At 40.4% G+C, this 23,683-nt stretch overlaps 4 protein-coding genes across 6 annotated transcripts in view; 2 read left to right on the top strand and 2 right to left on the bottom strand.

Moving 5' to 3' along the window:
* LOC102210764 (anoctamin-8-like) overlaps nt 1–4,183 on the top strand; it is an 18,610-nt gene extending 14,427 nt beyond the window's left edge. The window contains exons 13-18 of one of the 2 annotated variants that reach the window (XM_005721039.1): nt 702–1,199; nt 1,440–1,592; nt 1,671–1,862; nt 1,970–2,101; nt 2,314–2,424; nt 2,831–4,183. In XM_005721039.1, coding sequence (XP_005721096.1) covers nt 702–1,199; nt 1,440–1,592; nt 1,671–1,862; nt 1,970–2,101; nt 2,314–2,424; nt 2,831–3,493 — 1,749 coding nt within the window. In that variant the 3' untranslated portion in view covers nt 3,494–4,183. Of the gene's footprint in view, nt 1–701; nt 1,200–1,436; nt 1,593–1,670; nt 1,863–1,969; nt 2,102–2,313; nt 2,425–2,830 lie in introns of both variants that reach the window. The other variant, XM_013912700.1, reaches the window with a different exon arrangement.
* A 57-nt stretch (nt 4,184–4,240) lies between these two features.
* On the bottom strand, nt 4,241–9,718 carry LOC102210460 (DET1- and DDB1-associated protein 1-like). Its single transcript, XM_005721038.1, has 5 exons — nt 9,357–9,718; nt 9,032–9,112; nt 8,816–8,867; nt 7,087–7,148; nt 4,241–6,961 (listed from the first exon to the last, which is right to left on the bottom strand). The coding sequence occupies exons 1-5, from the start codon at nt 9,363–9,365 to the stop codon at nt 6,857–6,859; spliced, it is 309 nt and encodes a 102-aa protein (XP_005721095.1). The 5' UTR covers nt 9,366–9,718; the 3' UTR covers nt 4,241–6,856.
* A 643-nt stretch (nt 9,719–10,361) lies between these two features.
* Nucleotides 10,362–22,831, top strand: LOC102209970 (abhydrolase domain-containing protein 8-like). 2 transcript variants are annotated; one of them, XM_005721037.1, is made up of 5 exons: nt 10,362–10,386; nt 19,527–20,356; nt 20,456–20,626; nt 20,779–20,995; nt 21,110–22,831. In XM_005721037.1, the coding sequence occupies exons 2-5, from the start codon at nt 19,536–19,538 to the stop codon at nt 21,320–21,322; spliced, it is 1,422 nt and encodes a 473-aa protein (XP_005721094.1). In that variant the 5' UTR covers nt 10,362–10,386; nt 19,527–19,535; the 3' UTR covers nt 21,323–22,831. The 2 variants fall into 2 exon arrangements, with proteins under 2 accessions (XP_005721094.1, XP_005721093.1); XM_005721036.1 differs by lacking the exon at nt 10,362–10,386 and adding an exon at nt 16,928–17,298.
* Nucleotides 12,962–14,761, bottom strand: mrpl34 (mitochondrial ribosomal protein L34). Its single transcript, XM_013911704.1, has 2 exons — nt 14,583–14,761; nt 12,962–13,568 (listed from the first exon to the last, which is right to left on the bottom strand). The coding sequence occupies exons 1-2, from the start codon at nt 14,636–14,638 to the stop codon at nt 13,253–13,255; spliced, it is 372 nt and encodes a 123-aa protein (XP_013767158.1). The 5' UTR covers nt 14,639–14,761; the 3' UTR covers nt 12,962–13,252.
* Nucleotides 22,832–23,683: the final 852 nt, after the last annotated feature.

Here is a 23,683-nt window from a genome sequence, read left to right as displayed (position 1 = left end):
AAACCAGTTTGTTCCAACAACCTCAAAAGTCAATATTTGATATGACCACTTTATTTTTCAGTACAGCCTGAACTCTCCTAAGAAAGCTTTCTTCAAGCAGTCATCAGGAGTAGTTCTCCAGGCTTCTTGAAGGACCTTCAAAGATCTTCTGATGTAGGGTGCCTTTTGTTCCATTATCTGTCAAAATGATAATGATTCTGAAACGGTCTGTCTGCAGTAGATTGTTTTTAAGCCTGCAACTTGGCACACAAAAAGAAATTGGTCAGGTACAAGGACTGAGTGAAAAAGCAGCCAATGTCTAAAGAAAAGCTTTGGAAGACCTTTAGAAAGCCTGGAGAACTACTGATCCACACCAGTTTTAAAAAAATTAGAAACAAGTCTATTCCCTTCTGAGTCCCAGAGGGATCCCTGTCAGTCACAGTGCAAACGATGCACGGTGCAGAAGTAAATTTAAAGAATTGATGGTTGCTCAAGACTATTGCACAGCATGGCATAATAATGAAACACTGTATTTGTTGCCCTAAACTTTAAATCATACAAGATCAAAGCTTTAACAGCAACACCCACAATTTCTTGAACTAAGCACCAGTTTATTATGAATCCCAGAGTCTGTTTTTTCTTTTACTCAACAATCACTGGGTCTTGCTTTGATGTCATTCTTACATTCAGCATAGTAACAGATCCCGTCCTTCTCTTCACAGATGCTAGCTACTCTACTGATTTTCCGCCAGTTCTTACAGAACATCAAAGAGGTCCTTCAGCCTTACCTGTATGAGCAAAACAAGCTCGGTGTGTTCACTCCAAAGGTGCTGTGGGAGCTTCTCCAAGCAATCGTGCTCAAATATGGCCGCCTGGCTCTGGGAAAGGCTCAAGCTTCAATGACATCCTATTCCTTTCTGAGTCCCAGAGGAATTCCTGTGAGTCACAGTGCAAACGGTAACCCAGAGCCAAAGAGAAGAGGAGATCTGAAAGCAGGATTCAGGCTGACAGAGGAAGAGTGGGACATGACCGACAGTGCCATGAAGCAACGTAAAGTCAGCTTCACCGAGAAGGTCGACTACCAGGATGTCACAATGGACACGCAGGCAGCGGATGACAGCTCCCTAGAGGACAGTCCCACGCTGGTGGAGGAGGGCATGGATCCTTCCAGTATTTTTGATAGCTGCGATGAGGACAGTGATTGTGAAGTGCTGCCTCAAGTATGTGGTTTTCTTAATTGAACTGTGTATCAGATTCTATTGCTGCTTCGTATTCTTGCCGTATGTCTTTAAGATGCAAAATTGACGTCCTTTGCTTTAATAGGTATCAAAGGTCTCAATATTACACTGTGCTGTTTGAGAGTCATTTATCTCACAATATCACAACTAAAGTATGCAATGCAAAGCTATAGAATTAAAGCTCCTGTTACTACATTAGCAGTCTAATATTTACTTTAGCAGGACACCAAAGACAATACCACCTCTGTCTGTCAGAGAAGAAGGAATGTGGGGGAGGGCAATGATGACAAGAAATCATGGATCGATCCACCAGAAGAGCCAAAAACTGTCACTCTGACCCAGGCCGAGATTGAGAGTTGTATGCAGACATACGAGGTAGGACTACACTTAAATTGAAAATAATTTAACATTTAATAGAAATTTTGTTGCTTAACGACAACTTGACCCTGACAGGACACACTTCAGGACTACCAGGAGATGTTCATTCAGTTTGGCTATGTGGTGCTTTTCTCTTCTGCGTTTCCGCTGGCGGCCATGTGCGCCCTTATCAACAACATCATCGAAATACGCAGCGATGCCCTGAAGCTCTGTACCGGCCTGCAGAGACCGTTTGGGCAGAGGGTGGAGAACATAGGACAATGGCAGGTCAGTGTGTGTCATGCTTTGAAAAATGTCAGAAAAGCCTCCAGGCTCCAGTGTGCACAGCAGGGGCATCTGATAATATGTAAATATCTCTCCCTGTGTGTCACCAGACTGCGATGGAGGCCATGGGCTTGATAGCCATTATAGTTAACTGCTACCTTATTGGTCAGTGCGGGCAGCTTCAGCGTCTGTTCCCCTGGCTTAGTCCTGAAATGACCATCATCTCCATCGTCCTATTGGAGGTATTTGCAGTCGTGTAGATTTGGCAGGGAAGACCTTTGTTTGTTTTCTGTAAATGTGGAAAATGATATTTTCTTATATTTATTGTGATTTTTGGTATTTGTATGACATGTTCAATAGAAATATTAAAGACAGGCGGGAGTGGGAGAATGCCATTGTGCCTTGGTGGAACTGTGTGTTGAGAGTGTCCCTTTGTGGTCTTGGTGGTTTACAGCACTTTGCAATCCTCCTAAAGTACATCATCCATGTTGCCATCCCTGATATCCCTGGCTGGGTAGCAGAAGAGATGGCCAAGCTAGAGTACCGACGAAGGGAAGCTTTCAAGGTATAACTGTGATAGCTTGAAAGACCTTCGGCCAACGTAAGGCTTGCTGTTGGCTGCATACTGTGTCATGTCTTTGTATATCTCTACATTTGTGCCCCTTGGTGCCTCATGGTGTGCATTATCCAACAATGCACACCAGTGAAGCCTTTTCTGATTGTAATGAAGAAGTAACTGTATGTGTTTGTCTGTATAGTCTTGTTGGCATCTTGTCGTGATGATAAGTCTCATTATAGAGATAGCAACACAACTATGAGCCAAAATGGAAAAAAATCTAGATATTTGTATTTATGTTTGCATTTCATCACTGTTAGTATATATATTTTAAATGGATAATATTTCAATGTGTATTTCTATATGTATTTATCCCTCATCTTCTCTCTTTAATGTCAAACTTCTCCCTCTTTAGAAGCATGAGCTGCAGGCCCAACAACACTTCCAGCAGCAGCTCAGGCGCCGGCGTGAAGAAGAAGAGCTTCAGCGTCATGCTGAGCTGCAGGCCGAAGCCCGTCAGGAGAGTGACTGCCATAAGGCAGACACCCAGCACCAGCATCACCATGACAAAACACAAGTAAGCAAGCCAGGGGACAAGCCCAAGAGACCAAGCTCTCTGCTGGGAAACAACAATGTGATGAAGCTTAAGCAGATCATTCCTCTTCAGGGGAAGTTCTCCTCCGGCACGTCACGCTCACCGGCTCAGTCCCCAACGGGAGGCGAAGCAAAGCTCCCGGGATTTCTGAAGTTCTTGAAGTCACCTGAGGTGAAAAAAGAGCCAGCAGTGGCAGTTGGAGCCACGCAGGGGTCAATAGTGACCTCTTCAGTTCCCCCTAGTGGCCAGGAGAGGTCACAATCCCCCAACCGGACATTCAGTCCTGGGAAGCTGTTCAGCTTCAGCAAGTCAGAGGGTACTGTGGTGTGCGCAAATGGGACACAGCTGACCACCCAGGCTGCTAACACTCAACCCAGTAGGGTTGAGTTAAACACATCCTCAGAGGAATTACCCTCGAATGAGTCAGATAAAGCTGAATCGAAACAACTGACTGATTTAGAAAGCTCCAACTCAAAGACTTAATAAATGATCAGCCAAACCAGTGTATTATTATAAAGTGGAGAGCAGAATACAAGTGACATTGATGCACCTGCACTGCAGGAGAACAGTCATGAGGACCACATGTAAAGTCAGCGAGGATTAGACTTTCACACTTCATGTAACTTACTTCTCACAAAACATTAAACTGTATCTATTAACACTCGACTATCTAACTTCCATGTAAAAATGTACAGTAAGCATAACTCCTTGAATGGAGCTTGAGTAACCTTTAATGAAGGTTCAATTACTGCATGAGTGGTTTTCAACAGCACCAAACACACTGTATTGATGTGAACGATAGCTCCCCCCCTCAATTTCCAGGACTTTATCACCAATGAGCCCTTTTGTCAGAGGTCACGAGCAGCAACTTCCCATTCTGTGTTTATTTCTCCTTCATTTTGATGCCTGTATAAAATGCATGTTGCATTATGTGCATGCATTACTTCTCCATTATGTCTTTTTAGTTGTGAAGCACTTTCAAAGCCATTGTATTCCTCCGCAATAGGTCAGATTTATTCACTGTGACCATAAAAAAAAAAATTCTATTTTTCTTAACTTTGATTTTCTATGAATTATTTTACTACATAAATTAGTGAATGTACTTCCTTGATGCAAATAAATCTCACTTTAATAAACGCCCATCGAGAAATAAAACACTCACTGTATGACTGACCGCGCTGCTGGATCAATTTCTTTGCTGGATGTAGGGCTTGAATTAAAACGCTCATATACATTCAGAGGCCAGTTTATTAGGTATATCTGTTCAACTGCTTGTTTAGCCATGCAGACATAGTCCAGATGAACTGCTGTAGTTCAAACTGAGCATCAGAACGGGAAAGGAAGGAACACATGGTTGTTGGTGCTAGAGAGGTTGGTCTTAGAGTATTTTGGAAACTGAGCTGATAGGTAGGCAATAGTAACTCAAATTATCAGGATCTCTGAATGCACAACATATCAAACCTTGAAGCTGATGGGCTACACAGCAGAAGACCAAAGCAGGTGTGATTGTTGTCAAGAAAAGAACAGGAAAGTGAGGCTACAATTTGCAAAGGTTAACCAAAACTGGACAATAGAAAATTTGAGCAATTTCCATTTTGCAATAATTGTGTGATCCTATCATGTCAATATGAACCAAAACCTCTGAAATATGCTTCCAGCCCTTGGTTGGATCTATGCTGTGGAGAATTCAGGCATTTCTGAGGGTACAAGTGGGTCCAACCAATTATTAAAAGAACTGTACTTAAGTGGTCATTGGTGTATTCTCTTATATAAACATGGTATTAAAGCTTTCAGGTGCCAAGCTATAAAAAAATAAACAAGTGTTTAAAGTGTTGTATATTACCTGCATATTTGCACATGCAATCAGAAAGAAGGATCTTTCTTCAGTTTCACCCAAAGACTGGCTGCTGATTACAGAGTCATCTTTACTGTATGTCACAGAGCAATCTATACAAGAACATCCAAAACTGACAATACAGCTATACAATCAACTCAAAGCAAAACAACAAACTTAATCAAGTGATGGAATACAAACCATAAGACATCAGGAGAAATGGGTGACTCTTATATGAAGCTAAAGAAAATACACTGCCTCTTTCAGGTTTAAAGTAGTACTTGTGAAATCTACGTGTACTCTCATTCCACTGACCTGCACAAGCGACGAAAGTGAACATTCATGAGTCAGACACACTGATAAAACCTCTGAAAGATGAAATACACAAGTCTATCACCCACTTTCTCTTAAATAAAGTGGGCGTTTAAACAAAGTACATAAGTGGATTAAGGACAGCACTTGCTTCTGGCCAAACATCAAACTGCCCAGGAACAGCTCAACCAACACAAAGAGCCCAAAGCACTGACCCATCCCTTAAATTCCACACACTCAAAGCTGTTGTACGAGGGGGGATCGACATGACATAAGGTCAGTTTTAATTTGTGGCTGGCTCGTGTACACTGTAGCAGGTTAAACTTTTCAAAAGGTATTTCTTACCTAAGGTGCAAAAACTCAGCAAATTAGTTAAATGCTTTTGTTTCATTTACAGAAACTCCCTACAGCATAAAAGTTGTCTTAACAATTTGAGGATAACTACAGCTAGCTTGGGAAAGACAAAATTGGAGTGAGTCTTGTTACCTGATAAAAAGGTGAGGGCAATCACAATACACATACTGTACAAATATACAAGATTCGCAGAGCCATGGGAGCAGCTTCACTCTTCGCAATGTATGTACTGAACCTTGTTGATCCAAATATATTTCCTCAACATGGCTCAAATGACTGACGTGTTTAAGCACATGAGAACAACACATTTACATCTAGGATGCTCAGTAGTCCCTCAAAACAACAGTATGGCTAAAGTGTAAATTTACACATATTCAGTCAAATACTGTGCTGATGGTGCCATTACAAAGATCCAACTGCTGAAGTATTAAGAAGCTGAGATTTTAGCTACAAAATATGTACAAGTAAAAATTGCATCCTCTAGTATAAATATTGGCTTGGATGTTTTCTTACACCAAAGTCCATCCAATTCTGCAGTGCTTAATCTTCCTGAAACACAATGTAAACCAAGGGGCACCCTAAGACGCAAGTGGAAACACACTCATTTCCACATAAGGCAATAAATCATTATAGTTATTATTCATCGGGAGAAAAACATTTCTTCAATCACTCGTCTTGTTTCTGCAACACAGCTCATAAAAAAACAAACCCTGAATCTAACGCTAAACCTGAACCACTATTAAAATAATTATTTCCACTTATTGTAATAGCAGTAATCTTTGAAAAAGATTACCTAAAATGACATAAGTAACAACAGGAATTGTTCATAATTCAAAAATGTAAGTTCCTGATTGAAAAATATCCACAAGGTCATCTCACAGCACATGCACATTTCAGATATGTGTGAATTACTGCAACTGTAAACCTTTAAAGGGTCAGCCCAAAAGTTGTTGTTTTTTTTTTTAAATCCCTGGCATCTTTAAATAAAAACTACATGGGTGTAAGTGGAATAAAACCACAGGGACTGAGCAATAAGGAGGTAGATGTTTGATCATTTTAAGACTACTATGAAAAGAAAAAACAAACCTCTGAAGTAGAAGTATGGCCTCCTCAAAGTGAAGAAAACAATGCATGAAAGCAGTGAATAAACTGAGGAAAAAGGTATTTGGTTAAGGAGGAGCTCTAAAGTCAAGTCCAAACATTAAGAACAACTTGACAGCTGTGGTCAGAAATCAAACTGCTTGTGCAGCCGTGGCAAACTTGTTTGCAAACATGTATTTTGCAGCGGCTCGTGCATTTTGTCTGAGTGGGTTAGTCTCTATTCAGAGAATCGATGGCGCAGCAGTTTATGAAGCTTCATTCGGCTCTCTGTTGTCTGTTCTTGCAATTTTTCGTGGAGGTGCCGTGTTCTCCCCTTCTGTTGGTTCCTGTTCTCGCTTTTTTGCCGCATTCTGATGGAGTAAGGAAAAGGACGTTAACCATTGAACTACAACATAATGGAGACGTGCCATCATAGACAATATAGTTAGCAGAAACTGCTTCCTCCATTAGATGAACGATATTTAAAAGCCTTTACCTTCTTATCCCACTGTTGATGTAGATAACGTAATAAGATGTTTGTCTTCTCTGTGACTATGACTGAGGAACAAAAACAGAGATGATCTGATCATGAGAAACACAAAAGCACACAATGCAAAAAGAGAAAACAAATGTAGAAATGCATAATAGATGCAGAGTGTTTATGTAGAGTGACTTTTGGGGAAGATGCAGACATCAATGTTTAGGGAATAAAAAGAATTGTGATATCAATGAATCAGCCAATAATCTCTAAATGCATAAATAGGTAGACAATATATTTGAGTCAAAGTGAACATGTTAAATGATGAGCCATCTCCAACCATATAGAGCATTTTATAAGTGATTTTACTTGACTGCACACATCTAATGCCTACTGCTGAGAGTAACAATATGAGACATCATATACAGTGATGTGAAAATGTATTTGCCAGCTTCCTGATTTCTTTGTTTGTTTGTTTTTCCCCCCGTGTTTGTCAAACTTACATGTTTTGGATCAAACAAATTTTAATGTCAGACAGAGACAACCTGACTAACTGCCTGTTTTTAAAATTATGATTTCATTTTTTAAGGAAAAAAGCTATCCAAAAACACCTTTCCCTGTCTTGATGCATGCTCAATCATCCAGGTAAGTACATCCCAAAAGGTTGATTCTGTTCATCTGGATGTAGCATTTTCAATGAGAGAACGTTTCGTCACTTGGATGAGTGACCTCCTCAGTCTCAGCTGTGTTCAGCAAGAACTACAATCAAATCTCTGTGACAATTGGTAATGAGTCTTTCACATTGCTGTGAACTTGCTGAGTAATTTGGCCCACTCTTCTTTGCAGAATTGTTTTAATTCAGCCATATTGAAGGGGTTTCTACCATGAACGACCTGTTTAACATCATGCCAAAGTATCTCAACTGGATTTACAGTAAGTCTAGACTTTGACTAGTCCACTCCACTCCAACACCTTTTTTTGAGCCTTTCAGAGGTGTATGTTTTGGATCATTGTCCTGCTGTATAAATCAAGTAAGCTTGAGCTTCACAACAAAGTTATAGCAGGACATTATCCTTCAGCATTTTCTGGTATACAGCAGAATTCATGTTCCATCTGTTACAGCAAGTTGTCCTGAAGCAGCAAAGCAACATCAGACCGTGACACTACCACAACCATGTTTGACTGCCGGTATGATGCTGCTTTTATTAAATGCTGTGTTAGTTTTATGCCATACGTAATGGGACACTCCTGGGAAGGTTCACCACTGTTTTCCCAAATTGTGGACAATGGCTGTCATTGTGGTTCACCGGAGTCCCAGCCTTAGAAACAGCTTGTAACCAAAGACTGATAGAGGTCAGTGACTTTGTTTCTCTGCTGTTTCTTTAGATTGTTTTATAATGTGTTCCTTTTTGAGATTTTTATGCCTGCACAGGGGTTGGGGCAATTACTTTTTCCACACAGGGCTAAGCAGGCTTCCCCTGACAAATGATCAGTTAATTAAGTGGATATTGTATTTACTCAGTCATTTACTTTGACTAATATTAAAATTAGTTTAATGATCTGAAACATGAAAGTGTGCCAAATATGCAAAAAGAAAGAATATGAAACAAAGAAGGGGCAAATGCTTTTTCACAACACTGTAAGGTGATACTGATAAGCCTATGACAAGTTGACATCAGTCCAAAGTTTAGCAATCTGTGAGAAAGAACGTAAAAGCCTAGAGGCCATTCACTGGGTGTGTACTGACTCTGCTCTGAGGGATAATCCCGAGTTGGAAGATACACAGATGGTCGACGGTTCTACCAAAAGAAAAAGAAAGAATAAGACAGAGGTCCAAGTTAGTCTATTATTGTTTAAACTGCTTCAGACATCAATAAAGGCATCACAACATGACAAAACGTTCTTGAGCTCAGATTAGAAATGAAAACATCTGAGCATAATGAGAAACACAAGCATCACTCACTGAGGCTTTGCACACCGAGTCTGCATGGAACCTGCTGAAGTTGTTTTTGTTGTAGACGGGCAGTCCCTTCAAGAAATCTCTCTGTATACACAACAGAAAAATAAAACGATAAACACTTAAGTGTAACTGCAGCTGCGACACACATACACTACCAGATAGAAAACACACTCAGGCAGGTTGCACAAACAACTCCTGCCCTTCACATTTATCAAGGTGACGTATTTGTAATGTGACAGTCTATTTACAGCACGTCGCACTTGCTACAACAAGCAATTCGACGAATAGCAACTTAAACAGTTCAGGAATTAAGTATCTATGAACCAACCTTCTCCATTTCTGCCCGGGTCGTGCTCTTCGTCTCTTATTGAGCAAAGCACGGTGAGGGTGAAAACCAGCAAATGCTACGGCTTTAGCTAGCTAGCTACTAAGCCTTGTTTTTGTCGAAGCCAAGATACCGAACTGTTTACCCGTTCAACGGCGCCTGCTACAAAACATAAACTACGTTTGATATGATTGCATCGCGTCACTTCAGTCAGGTAGAAAACTACCACTCGTGTAACTACAAAAACGCCGAAATTTAGGGTCTTTTTGGCCGCCAACTTGCTACAATTTCAAAACTCCATATTTGTTGTTCGTCTCTTATGGGCGGTTATTTTCTGATACCCAGCCTATCTCATTGGCTGAGCAGTGACAGGTCTGGGAAAAGAGAGAAAAGGCAAGAAGCCGATTGGCCAGAAAGTAATGACGTAGAGAACAAATTCCCCAATACGACGCAGGTTATGGACGAGGGTGCTCATAAAAACAACACTACTTTCTCCACTACTCCTCTCGCACGTACACCGTTTATCAGCTTCTGGGGATCTGCACACAGAGGGAGGGAGTGTTAAAAACGCAGATTATACAGCAGCATAAAACAAGCTATAATAATAATAATAACATTAATTTAGTGATCGGACTGATTCCTGTCGTGTATATTCAGTTAAAATGAATTACAATAATGGTTTAAGAATATTGCAAGGGTGTTAAACTGTAAATGTTCACCCCCCCCCCCCCCCAAAAAAAAACCAAAACAAGACAAAGCCTACCTTTAAACTCATATTTGAAGAGCTACAACACAATTTAATTGATTTAAAACATTTAAACATTTGAATTCATTTCAGTTTTCTTTTAAATAGCACTAATTCACAACAATAGTCGCCTCAATATGTTTTATATTAGAATATTAGAAAGAAACCCTAACAATCAGATATCCCCCTAAGAGCAAGCACTTCATGGAAGAACTCTTTTTTACAGGAAGAAACCTCTGACAGAACCAGGTTCAGGAAGGGCCAGCCATCTGCCAAGACCAGTTAAGTGTAAGTGGAAAGAGAAGAAAGCAGAGAGACAGGACAAAAGACACACTATGGGAGAAAGAGCCAGAGTTTAATAATAACTAATGATTAAATACAGTAGTGGACAATAAACATACAGACTATTTGGGATTAAATGAAGGCTTTTCAGGGAGTTTTTAGGACAGCCTGAGAATAATGTATGACAGTCCAGCCTACCTTGGGATGTTCTGTTAGGTCTTGGCTGCAGTCACCTTCAGTTGCCACTTGTTTGTGGGTCTCTCTGCCAACACTTTTGTATATAATACCTGAAAGCATGCTCTGTTGTGTTGACTATTGAATAATACCACACTGTTTCCTTTTGACGAACTCTTTGGCTCATTATTCATTTGCACTGTGAAGCGCTGTCTTCATAAATGTATGAAGTGATTCTCAAAGTTTGGGCTGGGGACCCCTGGTGGGCTGCGAAGGTACTGCAGGTGGTCGGCAGCAATAACAAGTTCAGTTTGAAATTAAATCACTACCTACAGCTTCATATTTATATTTAGTATGAATTAAAATTGGTAATGGTACATAGCTAGTTTGTGACATTAGTCATTACTCTGACATTTACTGCTCTTGTATTGAAGTTTGTGTCCCAGTGGCAAGTGGGTCACGCACTGGCCTTAACACTTTGCATGTGACTGGGTAGCATTAACAATTTATAACCAATAGTCTGTGTTGGTCATGCATGTTTTTTGATTGCATTTTTCAAGGAAATAAATGACCTTCTCTTATATTTTGATTAGTGTAATGATTTAAGATTGGGTGGAGCCTAATGGGATTTTCTGGATTTTAAGTGATATGTAGCAATCTTGATTTTGAAAATGGTTGAACTTGTTTTAGTATCACTCTGACAAAAGATTTTTCTAATTTTAGAGATGTTGCACAAATGAATGAAGGCAGTCCTATATATTTGTTTGATGTGCTCACTCTAGAACATGTTGTGGTCAAAAATGAAACCACCTTGTTACTGGAGGCCAAGGTAATGCCATCCAGAGTAGGTATCTGATAACAGACCATATTTCTAAGATTTTTAGGGCCAAGTACTACAACCTCAGTTTTATCTGCATTTAGAAGCAGGAAATCAGAAATCATCCAGACCTTTATGTCTTTAACTAGAATCGTGTCATCTAGCTCTGTTGCTTAATAAAGCTGAGTGTCATCGTATATGAATGAAATATGGACACTTTTGCAGTGTTTTCTAATAATGTTGCCTAGGGGAAGCATGTACAATGTAAAAAGTACTGGTCAATGTTATACATGATTAACTTGTGTGTGAAGACTCCCCATTTACATAACCAAACTGTAGTCTATCAGTGCAGTGCAAAAGCAACAGTGTGTAGTAAAATCTCTCTGTAGTAAAATACTGAGGTCTAATAGGAAAACATAGAAATAAAGTTCCCTGCCAGAGGCCAGAAAATCATTCATAACTTTCACTAGTGCGGTGCTATGATGCACTAAATCTTGGCACAAACTCTAACTCTGCAGCAAGCTCTTTAACAACTACTGTTTCAAGAGGGGTCAGTGTGGTCTAAAAGACAGATTGATGGTTAAGGGGAAGACATTATTGAAGTAAACTAAGATATATCAGCAGTTGCTGTTCTTAAAAACGCATCTGTGGCATGGCTGTGACTATTTTTGTAATGGTTACATTTTTATTTGTAAATAACTCATGAAGTCATTACTAGTTAAGGTTAAGGGAAATGTTTGATCAACAGAGCTTGGATTCTGTTCGCCTGAATGCAGTGCTGAAGAGAAACCTAGGGTTGTTCTTATTTGATAAATAGTAAGATCCTAGCTTTAGGGAGGACTTTTTTAGAGCAACAAACTATTTGTACAGCCTAAATGAAGACCTAAATTAGATGCATGTTTGAGAGTTATACCAAGGAGTACAAAAGAGTAAAGTACTTCTGGTTCTGATTTGTTGGGATGTTCTGCTAGGTCTTGATGGCAGCCGCCTTCAGTTGCCACTTGTTTGTGGGTCTCCCTGCCTTTGGTTTTGTATATAATACCTGAAAGCATGCCCTGTCGGGTTGGCCATTAAAGAATACCACACTGTTTCCTTTTGACGAACTCTTGCCTTGCTTTTGCAGTATGCTTTGGGTCATTATTCATTTGCACTGAAGTGTTATCTGATCACTTTTTAGTGATTTTGTCACGGACTAATGACGAAACAGGGCCAATCTGGCCACAAAACTGATTGTTAGTCAATCGTCCAGTTAATTCTGAGCCTCTGTATCTGTCAAATATCAAAAAAGGAGCTTTTTGGTACAAACCAAAGGGCAATCTTTAGTTTTTTTTAGGCCACTGTTGTGATGTTTCATTTACTCAAGCACAATACACATTTATCAGATATGCAGAATAAATAATGTATATACCTTTTTGTGTCAACTAAGGTAACACAGACTTATTTTTTTGCTGCAAATGAACTGATCATGCTCATGAGCACAGCGACTCTACAAAAGCCATTCTAAACAGGACAAAACTAACAGAAGTGAAGGTGGTATTTTCATTTTCAGGCCAACCATGCTGATTCTGGAAAATAATTTTATTATAGGAACATTTTTCTTTAAGTCAACAATGTTTACTCAAAAAGAAAAAGAAATGAAGTCACACAAATGTGCTAACACCTAATGACTTTGACCAAAACCGCCCTGACCAGAGAGGGTGGGCAAAACTACAGGGCACATTTACACTCTCAAGACCAATACTGTGGAACTGCCAGACCCAGACCACACCCAGTATCACACCAGTTAACCCAATACACAAGTTCTTTGCTGCATGCTGAGCACCTTCAGCATATAAGAACCAAGGTCTGTTTCTTTAAAGTCAAATCTTCCATTGGGAACTTTCAGTGTGTGAGCGATTTCCGTCCTTTCAACATCCGCCGCAGAATCACTTCGATGCCTCCTTGTGAGCTGATCCTTTTGATCCAGCCGTGGGTTCTCTTTCGTTTGATGTTTTTGGGCTGATACTCGGTGCCTCTTTTCCGGGTCCGTACCTGCTGGTACTGCCAGGGAACCTGCTGAAACACTCCTGAACCTTCAGCTTGTGAAGAAATTGTATCTGAAGCTTTGAACACCTGTGTTCTAGCAGCTGCTCCAGGACCAATCCAGCTGCTGAACGATCTAAGATAAGAGGTTCCAGTTAGGTCTGGTGTGGGAATGCTGTTGGAAGAACAAAGATTAAAATGTTGTTGAAATATGTTACTCTAATTTCAAAATTATGCCACAATAATACAGTAACGTCGTGCAAGTTGTAAATCCATTTATCATAATGAAGTTTATGTGTACGGTTTCATTTTTTCACAACAGCATTATATCAGTTGTACTGCTTCAATATTTACAATAAAGGGGCTAATTAAGAATTTGCAAACAAAATTTAGTGCAGGTTGTCTTAAAGAGTGGTGGACCGGGGGCAATTATAACATCTTTTACATTTTCCTTGATAGCTCACAGACTACGTGAAATATACTGGTCATATTTTCATAAAAGAAACACACAAACACTCGTGTGTGTGTGTGTGTTATTGTAGTATACATTCAAGACATCCATTTCTGTTTTTCCAGAAACTTTACAACAGTTCTAGCTTCTACAAAATAGGTTTTAAGTCTTTGTGTTGAGTTATAAGTGCATTTTACTTGAATACGATATTTACCTGGGACAATTAAAAGGTTCCATGTTAAAATCTTCCATTATAGTAAACAACACCTATATTAGAGTAGGCTGATCAACCATAATAAGCATGATCAAAGAAAGTTGGTCCCGCTTTGAATAACAGATCGCTACAACTGGCCCCGGTCTCCTCTACATAACATATGCAAGCAGAATACTGTACGGATAAAATAACTTGTGCAAAAATTAGAGCAGAAAAGTGTTTCAGTCACCCCCAAAACTGTTTTTCAAAAGTTCTTTATAGCAAACATTATTACTCTGTGTTTTTCCCCATGCCCACACTGCTTATTAGCAATTAAACGTAACATCGCCTATAAATGTAAATCAGTAGTGTTTGGTTTAGCCATTGCTTGACTACATAGAAGTTCCCATGAGTATCTATCCAGGTTAACTGCAACTAGCCATGCTGCTAACTGATTACCAAGCTAGCTTTTCAATGTTAGCCTCATAAAGAAACACTGTTTGCTTCGGGGTTAGCCTCGCGTGCAAATAACTTAAGTCGCTTACCTACGCACGTGAGTTAGACCACGCAGTCGGGAAAATGAGGACAGCATAATGTTCATTTTGAGATATTTAGGAATGTACAGATGACACCGACATGAGAGCAGTGAATGTCACAGGCAGGTCTGCTTCTTCTTCTTTGGTTTTGTTGAAAGACTGCAAAAGTGAATGCTGCCACCTACTGATCCCAGCGTGTAAGGTCCACAGAAATGGTTACATTAAAATTAGGTATTTTTGGGTATTACTCTGAGTCACGGTACAACTGCTTTTGGTCCCGTTGGACTGACTTTTTATTTTATTTTAAGTTTTTACACAACATTTACGTTGGTGTAAGGTATTTAGCATTTGTATATTCTAACTGCTCTAATAGGGTGAATGACCCACCAGACATGTTATGAGTTTTACATTGCTTGTGCCAGGTTGAACCCCCTATCGCCTTAATTCAGCCTTAATTCTTCATGGCATAAATTCAACAAGGTGTTGGAAACATTTTTCTGGTCCATGTTGGCATTCGCATTACACAGTTGCTGCATATCTGTTGTTTTCACATCCATGATCCTAATCTCCTGTTCTACCACATCTCAAAGATGCTCTTTTGGATTGAGATGTGGTGATTATGGAGTACAGTGAACACACTGTCATGTTCAAGAAAGCCATTTGAGATTATTTGACTTTAGGGTGTATTATTCTGCTGGGTGCAGCCTGAAGATGGATACACAGTGGTCATAGCAATGAGATGGGCATAGTGATCAACAACAGTCATCTAGGCTGTGTGCTCAGTTCTTACTAAGGAGCATAAAATGTGCCCAGAAAACACCATCGTACCAACACCAGCCTGAATTGTTGATACCAGGCAGGGTGGATCCATGCTTTGGTCAAGATTTGGTAACATGTGTAAACTATGTCCTCATTTTCCTGTTCTTAGCTGAATCTGCAGTCTTCTGTAGCTAAACTGCTTCAAATCTTGGCATATTGTGCATTCAATAGTGCTCTCCTGCATACCTTGGTTATAAAGAGTAGGGATTTGAGTTACCATTGTCTTCCAATTAGCTCAAAGCAGTTCAGCCATTCTCCCCTGACCTCTCACATCAACAAAGCATTTTCTCTAAGAGAACTGCCGCTTATTAGATATTTTTTTCATTTTCAGGCCATTCTTCCATGTTTTGGAAATCCCAGTAGATCAGCAGTTTCTGAAATACTCTGACAATAGCAACCATTCTACTTTCAAAGTCACTTAAATGACCTTTCTTCCTCACTCTAACGCTCAGTTTGAGCTTGTGAGCTTTAGATGTGAGAAGATGTTTTTATAATAAAGTTTCTGTATAGTCTATCCTGGCATGCTGACTGAGGACTCCTTGAGCTGGAAGTGTAATTGCTGTTGAGTGCTCTGGTGGTCATCTAGAATGTTATATGTGTAATTCACCTGCATTTTGGAGGGTCTGCTTTTTGCATTGTTGCTATATTTTAATCTAAAAGTTTATTCATTTAACATTAACTTCAGACTAGCCTTTGATGTAAAAGACCACCCTGTGATAAGACAATACACACAGAAGCAGAGATGTGCAAACACAAATTCTGAAGGTCTCTCTACTGACAGTCGGTTTCAGTACTTTTCCATAACCAAGCTGTTGCTTAAAGTCATCCCTTTGTGCAGTACATTATGATTACAGTGATGATGTTTCGTGAATAATCTACACACGGTAGGAATCCTGAAAAGAACTGACGCACGTTTTGTTTTTAGGCCGGTATCAGTGATAAAGGCCTAATTTTTTAAAATTGAATTTTAATCGTCCAAAACACAGATACAAACAGATAAACCAATGATTATTTACGCCAAGCAATAAAACAAAGCACCCAGTTGGCTCACGGGCTCTCCGCCCATTGAACGTCACAGATTGCTTTCCAGTGACTGGCACTGGACTGTCACAGCAGCAGGCCTACCAATTTGCTATGTGAGTTCAAGAAGGGGGCACTGCTCGAAATGTGTTAGATTAAAACTGAAAGGTCACGTCTGTCCTTGGTGGTGAGGCAACAATAAGTCGTTCTCAGGTGACACTTTATGATCATAGTCCGCAATCAGATGTGGGATTTGAAATAAGACCCCACGCAGAGCCCCGACTGTGGTCACGTGCCAGCCCAATTAATTTAGATAAATTATCCGGACAGTCATTTTTATCATTTGTCTCCTTTTCAGCGCCCAGGCAGGACCACACAGCCTTTCCCCCTTTTTTTTCTTTCTTTTTTTGCTGGCCTGTCAGCCCTAGCAACAAGCAAACAGGCGCCTCTCATTGGCCTCCTCAATATACAACTGCTTTCTATTCGCCCTCCCCACCGCCACTCAGCAGCGAAAATACCCGAAGATTGCTGCTGGTGCTGCGGATCCAAGGGCAGCAGGGCTGGGTAGGGTCTGGCCCGAGTGCGCAGTGGATGCAGAGGAAGCGAGAAAAACACGGGCGTCTGTTTTCGTAATGGGTATATCATTAAACTACCAGTGGCACTCTTTTATGGATGCATGCTTTATCTTCACTCCATGCCCCCCTGCGGTCTGTAATGACGGTCTAATTGGGCCAATAAGGAGCTTTTACTGTTTTGCAGCATCTCTAGCGTAGACAAATTGTTGCGCCAGATGCAACGCCGTTCTCGATACTGTGTGGTCGGCCCTTGACTGTCATCTTTGGGTGCAGGTTTCTCATCATCACCTTAATCATCAGTACTTCTGCAGGTAATGCAAATCTTTTGGTTTTGGTTTTGTTTTAGCTTTTTTTTGTATTGCTCTGTGGCATCTGGATACCTGATGTTTACTGTGCAGCATATCAGCGCCAATAAACGGCTGCACGCATGATGCATGCATGCATTTCGCCTGAGACAGGATTAAAATAATAACAGATTATGAATAATACAAGCAGTATTATTCAAAGCGCACTATTTGTGAAGCCTAATGCTGTTATATATATAAATATTTATATAAACATTTTTGGTGCGTATATTTGTGAGTATTTGAATCTTATTGCGATGTATAAATTGTTTAAAATAATAATAATAATGTGTTGTTGTAGGAGCCAAGCCGCTAAATGTTTGTGAATCAGGCGTTTTTAACATAACGGTCTCATGTTGAAAATATAGGCCACTCACTTCACGTGCATCTTGCGCCTCACTCTGCTAGACTCTTGTTATGGAAATGCAGCAGCACACAGTGTACCGAATGTGTGTTACTGTAAGAGTTGGCAGGCCTGTCAACCTAAATATTCTGCAATGCAGACACACAAAACAAACAACTTCAACATGGCTGAGTAACCTTCAGCCCTGACTTTGGTCGAGGTTGGATGTCGCGGAAACCATTACATTGCTCCCCACAGCCATGTTCCAGACCTGCTGGTGGGATTGGAGAATTGTAGGTCAGGAAGAGAAGCCCAGATTTAAGTGGGAGGACTGTTGGATTTGTGATGCTGTAGTTTGTTTTGTGCCGATCTGTTGATTGTCGGTGGCCATGTAGAATATTTTTTATGTATGTGTTTTTGGGTTTTTTGTTTTGTTTTATTTTATTTTTGCAGACTAGCATGGTAATAACCTTGCTCTTTGGGGAGGATTTTGCTTCTTGTGTTGATGTTCTGTTTTAATGTAAGGTGTACGGTGCTTGAAAAACTGGCACGTGCACAATATACAAAAATATACCTAAAGGATTTGTTTTTGTCAGATTTCCACAGACATCCACCAACAAATAATCATTCCCACTATTTACATTTTGTTTTTATATTTCTTTAAACCTGTCAAGGTACCAATCATTAAATATACTAAGCACCCAGCATGATTGGAAGACAATAAAGATGTAAACAACATGTACTATTTTGTACTTCTCAGTATACTTTGCCAAAACGCACATTAATATAGTGGAATGCACAAATATCCTACAATAATGCACATAATGCTAAATGGTGATGAGTTGCGAATGCAGCTCAACTCAAATGTTACAAGGGTTTTCAATTTGTGTGTAAAAATAAGGGTTCATTTTGCATCCAGTGAGATCACTTTGCATTCACACAAAAGTGTGCTGAATGATAGTGCGGATAATGCATACATAGTGCATAGACACAACAGCAGTTCCTTAAACAAGGAAACAAACAAGTAAACAATAAAGTCTCACCAGCTACTGAAGATGTGACTCAGCCTTGTGTGTTTCCTAGAGATAACTGTGTTTTGTATCAAAAGTGGGGACACTAACGTGTGTGTTTGTGCTGCTGACAGCAGACTGTCAAGCAGTGGCTGGACCTGAACGGAAACGTAGAAACCAGCTCTCATCTCCCGCTGGAAAGAACGCAGTTTGGAAAACTGCTATCACGTTGTCGTGAGACACACAGTCCGCAGACTTGTGTACAGTCATGCCCTCTGACTGGAGTTCTCTATTTATATATATCCTGATTCTGACCCTGTGAAATGGAGGGGTTATTAATAGCAGACATCTAGCTTGGCCTAGGTTTTTTACATGGTGTGTGGTGCAAATACTGCTTTGCAGTTGTTTGTTGAATGCATCAGAATGTCAAGCCAGGTGAGTCACTGAGGTGAGTGTGTTAGTAGAGACTTAAACAGCTCTGTTGGATATGATATTGATTTTGAAATGTGTTAAAGTACCCTTTATTTTGGCGTACTTTCTTTCTGGCTCTGGACTGATGAAGGATAAAGAAAGCCTTTTCATTGTGTCTCTGTTGCTAGGAAACAGCTTGGGTTCAGTTTTGTAGGAATCAAGCTGGGTCCAATTTCTTGCAGTGCAGCCAATGCCATTGGCAAAGCACTGCAAATGGAACAAGTTAGAATGCTTGAATGTTTGAAACTGTGAGACTAAATGAGCTGTGAAAAGTAGGGCAAGACATGAAAAATATTTTTTTCCCACATTTCAAAGGAAGCATCAGAGTACTGATATGTTTTATTTGTGTCTGTGTGATGTTGTTCCTGCAGGGAAACACCATGCTGACTAGCATCACTGAAGGGATACTGTGCTGCCTGACTGGGAAGACTGCCAATCTAGTCTTGCCCCTGGAGTCATCAGAACCCTCTGATGGTTTTGAGTATGTGGAGGTGAAACCTGGGAGGGTCCTGAGAGTGCGGCATATCGTCCCCGAGCGCCAACCCATAGAAACAGAAAAACAAGTTGCTGAAAAGGACAATGCAGATGTTGACTGTTATGATAAAGATTCTCCCATATCTAATAATGACGGCGACAGTGGCAGCATTGTCCACTGCAAGAGGAAGATCACAGTCTACCGAAATGGCCAGCTGGTGATCGAAAATCTCGGGGATGTTTTGCACTCTGAGATTCTGCAGTGTCAGGATGGGGATTTAGAGCCCTGCAGCACTGTAGAGGTGGAGCTTGCTGACTACAAAGACATAGCCTCTTCTCCAGACCCCAACCCTGTTCCTCCTCCAGTTCCTCCACCACCTGGGGAACATAAACCTGCTCCGCCTCCACGCCGCCGCCGTCGCAAACCCAAGCGCACAGTTTTAATAGACTCCAAGAGGATGATCTCGAGCTGCAAAGGAACGCACTCGGATGTAGCACTGTTCTTCGTGCATGGCGTCGGAGGATCTCTTGACATCTGGAGCAGCCAGCTGGACTTCTTCTCCCGCCTGGGCTACGAGGTCATTGCGCCAGATTTGGCAGGTCACGGAGCAAGCACAGCGCCACAGATTGCAGCAGCTTATACCTTTTATGCCCTCGCGGAGGACCTGCGAGCCATCTTCAAGAGATATGCTCGTAAACGCAACATTCTTATTGGGCACTCATATGGGTGAGGATTTGTGAGATGCTTGTGTTACGGGTCAGCTTAGAAAAGTCAGTGGCGTACAGTGATTAACATGCTGTACCTACCCCATTATATCTCTTCCAGAGTGTCATTTTGTACCTTCCTGGCGCACGAATATCCCGATCTGGTCCATAAGGTAGTAATGATCAATGGAGGGGGTCCCACAGCTCTGGAGCCCAGCCTCTGCTCCATCTTCCAACTGCCATCTTGTGTCCTTCACTGTCTGTCACCTTGTCTGGCCTGGAGCTTCCTCAAGTAAGATGCTGTGATGCTGCAAACAGTAGTGATTCACTGTGACAGACAGATGTAATAGATAAATAATAGCTTGCTTAAAATGTTAACTATCTTTAAAATGTACAGGAAAGAGATTTTGGTAAAGTTTTTTTCTTTCTTTTTCTAATCTTCAGAGCTGGATTTGCCCGTCAGGGTGCCAAAGAAAAGCAGCTTTTGAAGCAGGGCAATGCCTTCAATGTGTCTCCGTTCGTTTTGCGAGCCATGATGAGCGGTCAGTACTGGCCCGAGGGGGACGAGGTATACCATGCCGAGCTCACTGTGCCCATTCTTCTGGTTCATGGCATGTGTGACAAGTTTGTGCCCATGGATGAGGACCAGCGGATGGCAGAGGTATATCACACCTTTATCCAAACAAGAGCTATTTTGTTTCATTTATTATTTATTGTCTCATAGCTTTGGATTCGGATCTGTTGTAAGATTATCCATTTTGGCTCTTGTTTTTAGATCCTCCTGTTCGCTTTCTTAAAAGTAATCGAAGAGGGAAGTCACATGGTCATGATGGAGTGTCCTGAAACTGTCAACACCCTCCTGCATGAGTTCTTTCTATGGGAGCCTGACATGTCAAGAAAAGGCAGCAGCAAGACAGACACAGAGAAGGCGATCGCTGCCAGTGACACTCTTCACACGCTGAAAAACAGTAAACCTGTGAACAAATAACCATCAAGGCATAAAGTTTTATTAAAGAGCAAAGGAGAAGGTCTATTTTTCGGCAGTTGGCATGTATTCCTAAGGCTCCCAGGCTGAGAGCTGTTTAAAACAGGGTCACATCATATGGATGTAGATGACCACTGGTGCTCCGAGATAAAGCGGGAAAGGACGTATGATGAGAGGGGCGGACGCCGATACACAGTCAGTTTCTGCTACGCTTTTCGATACCAGTTTGTCCTCCATCTCACCATGTTTGCAAACCAACACAAAGTCTGGAGGTAAAAGGCACCATGATTTGTGTATGAAATGTTTGTGGTGAAGAACTGACCGACGAGGCATAAAAGGCGTGAAACGCTGTTGGAATCGTCTCGCCTCCATCATATATATTCTGTAAAGTACTGCAGAAAAGAGCTCCTGTTCTACCTTAATAAAATGGCTAATTTATCCATTTTAACTCTGCTTTCAGTGGAAGAGAAGAAAAAAAAAACATCAAACATAGTCAACCGAGGAATCGGGGAGGGTGAAGAGCAATTTATAACAGAATAATTGTGTTTGATTAAATGCAGACAGTGGAAAAATAGATTAAATGCATTAAATATACTACACTGTCCATGTAAAATGTGGATAATAACTGTGTCACATGCTTACATAAATGACAATATGATTGAAGGAGAAACACACACATACAAAAAAAATTGTACCATATTGTTTTGGAACCACATTCACACAATATGCAGTGTACAGCATCTCAGACACACAATCTGACTGATTAACAAATGACAGAAGCAAGTAACTTTCCTTGCACTAAACTCAAAATCAAAAATGCTATGTGTCAGTGTTAAAGTGTAACGATTTCATAGTTAATATTAAAACATAAACATCAAAGCCGAGAGAGATTCTCTTCCAGATTAACAGCCATTGCCTCGATACCATACATATATACACACATATATATATATTATCCTAAGGATAAAAAGTACTGAGAGCCTGCATGAGTTCAGAGTATGGAAAGATATATACACAAGGGTTGTTTCAGACAGTTGCAATATATTGCCATAAATTCCCAGCACAATTGTCTTTTAATGAAATGGTTCCTCTCAGTGTGTAAGTATTATTATTGTTTATTTATTTCTGTTTTTATCCTGGCGTTACAGCAACAAACTGATAAAATGTTGTCTTAAGCTAATAACTGATCGCGAAACACGTGTGCGTTACCTAACCCTGCTGCTCCCCGTCCACCCTACACTGTATATCTACTCATGTCGGACTGAAGGAATGAGCAGGACGTGCTGCTCGCTGTTAGACATTCATTCGTGAATGTTGCTTTGTCTCATAGTGGGACAGTAAAGTGTGAATAAAAGCACAGTCTGATTCTCCCTGACAGTGCTTATCTGTTGACTGGATAGATTACTGTTATGTGTAACAGAGGATGTAAGTCAGAGGAAGCCCAAATATGAATCTGCCAAAGGCGAAAAATCCCCTTAACCTCCTAAGACCTGAACTCTTCCATGGCATGCATTTTTAGTTTCTCTTTGATATTTGGACATATTGGGGCCCGATGAACGTAAAAACAAAGAATTACTAGATTTTTTTTTTTTACCTTATTTTTGTTTTTAAGAAAAATAAGAGCCACATATGAGCATATTCATTTAAAATTTCCTCGTAAGTGGATATCAGGACCTTGTAAAGCAAAATTGAGTATTTTGGTCTAAATAACCCAAAATGTGATGTCCACATATGTGGACGCAGGGTCCTAGGAGGTTAAGAAAAAAAACAACAAAAAAAAGGGACTTTTGTGCTCTTCATGCTGGTCTGTTATATATGCATTTTAAGAGAGAGTGCAGATGCGAGATGACTGGATTTATGCAACAGGAACAAATGAACAGAAATAGTTTGGGAATAAATGGAACCGGCTCTAAAACATTATATATTCTCTATGGACTTTATAAAAACCAACAAGTGCTGCTGATGCAAAGTACTGTATGTCTCTTTTGGTGTAAAAGGTCAGTAAAACTGTATGGACTACAGGGTGCACATGTACTTCTCCTTATGCTAAAAGTGTGCATATATAAATTGTCAGTGCTCATATGTGCTATATCTTTTTGTGGTTAACAAAATATGTTAATGTTATTGTGGCATTTATTCAAGGGAATCATATTATATGCACTGCCTGAATGTAGATGCATATAACATTATATAGCCTATTAAAACAATTGAATTCAGTGTATGAATGTGCCTTTCCTGGCATGAAATAAATCAGATGTTCCCAGTTAAAAGGTGTTTGTTTTCTCTGTTGAGTGCTGGATATGATTCTTCCTTCTCATCTTCTTCTTCTTTTTCCTGCGGCGCCCTTTAGGGGTCACTGAACAT

The sequence above is a fragment of the Pundamilia nyererei genome, unplaced genomic scaffold (assembly GCF_000239375.1).
Source record: "Pundamilia nyererei isolate P.nyererei 1_Seehausen unplaced genomic scaffold, PunNye1.0 scaffold00004, whole genome shotgun sequence".
Classification (NCBI taxonomy): domain Eukaryota; kingdom Metazoa; phylum Chordata; class Actinopteri; order Cichliformes; family Cichlidae; genus Pundamilia; species Pundamilia nyererei.
Note: the sequence above shows the minus strand (reverse complement) of the source record. Positions and strands in the feature narration are given on the sequence as shown.

Excerpts from the sequence above, each read along its gene's own strand:
- LOC102210460 (XM_005721038.1), bottom strand. Across the intron at positions 7,149-8,815 it reads GGATTATCCCTCAGAGCAGA|TCATAGTCACAGAGAAGACA; the intron begins GTCAGTACACAC and ends TTTGTTCCTCAG. Across the intron at positions 6,962-7,086 it reads ATCAACAGTGGGATAAGAAG|AATGCGGCAAAAAAGCGAGA; the intron begins GTAAAGGCTTTT and ends TTACTCCATCAG.
- mrpl34 (XM_013911704.1), bottom strand. The coding sequence starts at position 14,638 with ATGAACATTATGCTGTCCTCATTTTCCCGACTGCGTGGTCTAACTCAC. Across the intron at positions 13,569-14,582 it reads GGTCTAACTCACGTGCGTAG|CATTCCCACACCAGACCTAA; the intron begins GTAAGCGACTTA and ends TTCTTCCAACAG.
- LOC102209970 (XM_005721037.1), top strand. The coding sequence starts at position 19,536 with ATGCTGACTAGCATCACTGAAGGGATACTGTGCTGCCTGACTGGGAAG. Across the intron at positions 20,357-20,455 it reads CTTATTGGGCACTCATATGG|AGTGTCATTTTGTACCTTCC; the intron begins GTGAGGATTTGT and ends TATCTCTTCCAG. Across the intron at positions 20,996-21,109 it reads AGGACCAGCGGATGGCAGAG|ATCCTCCTGTTCGCTTTCTT; the intron begins GTATATCACACC and ends TCTTGTTTTTAG.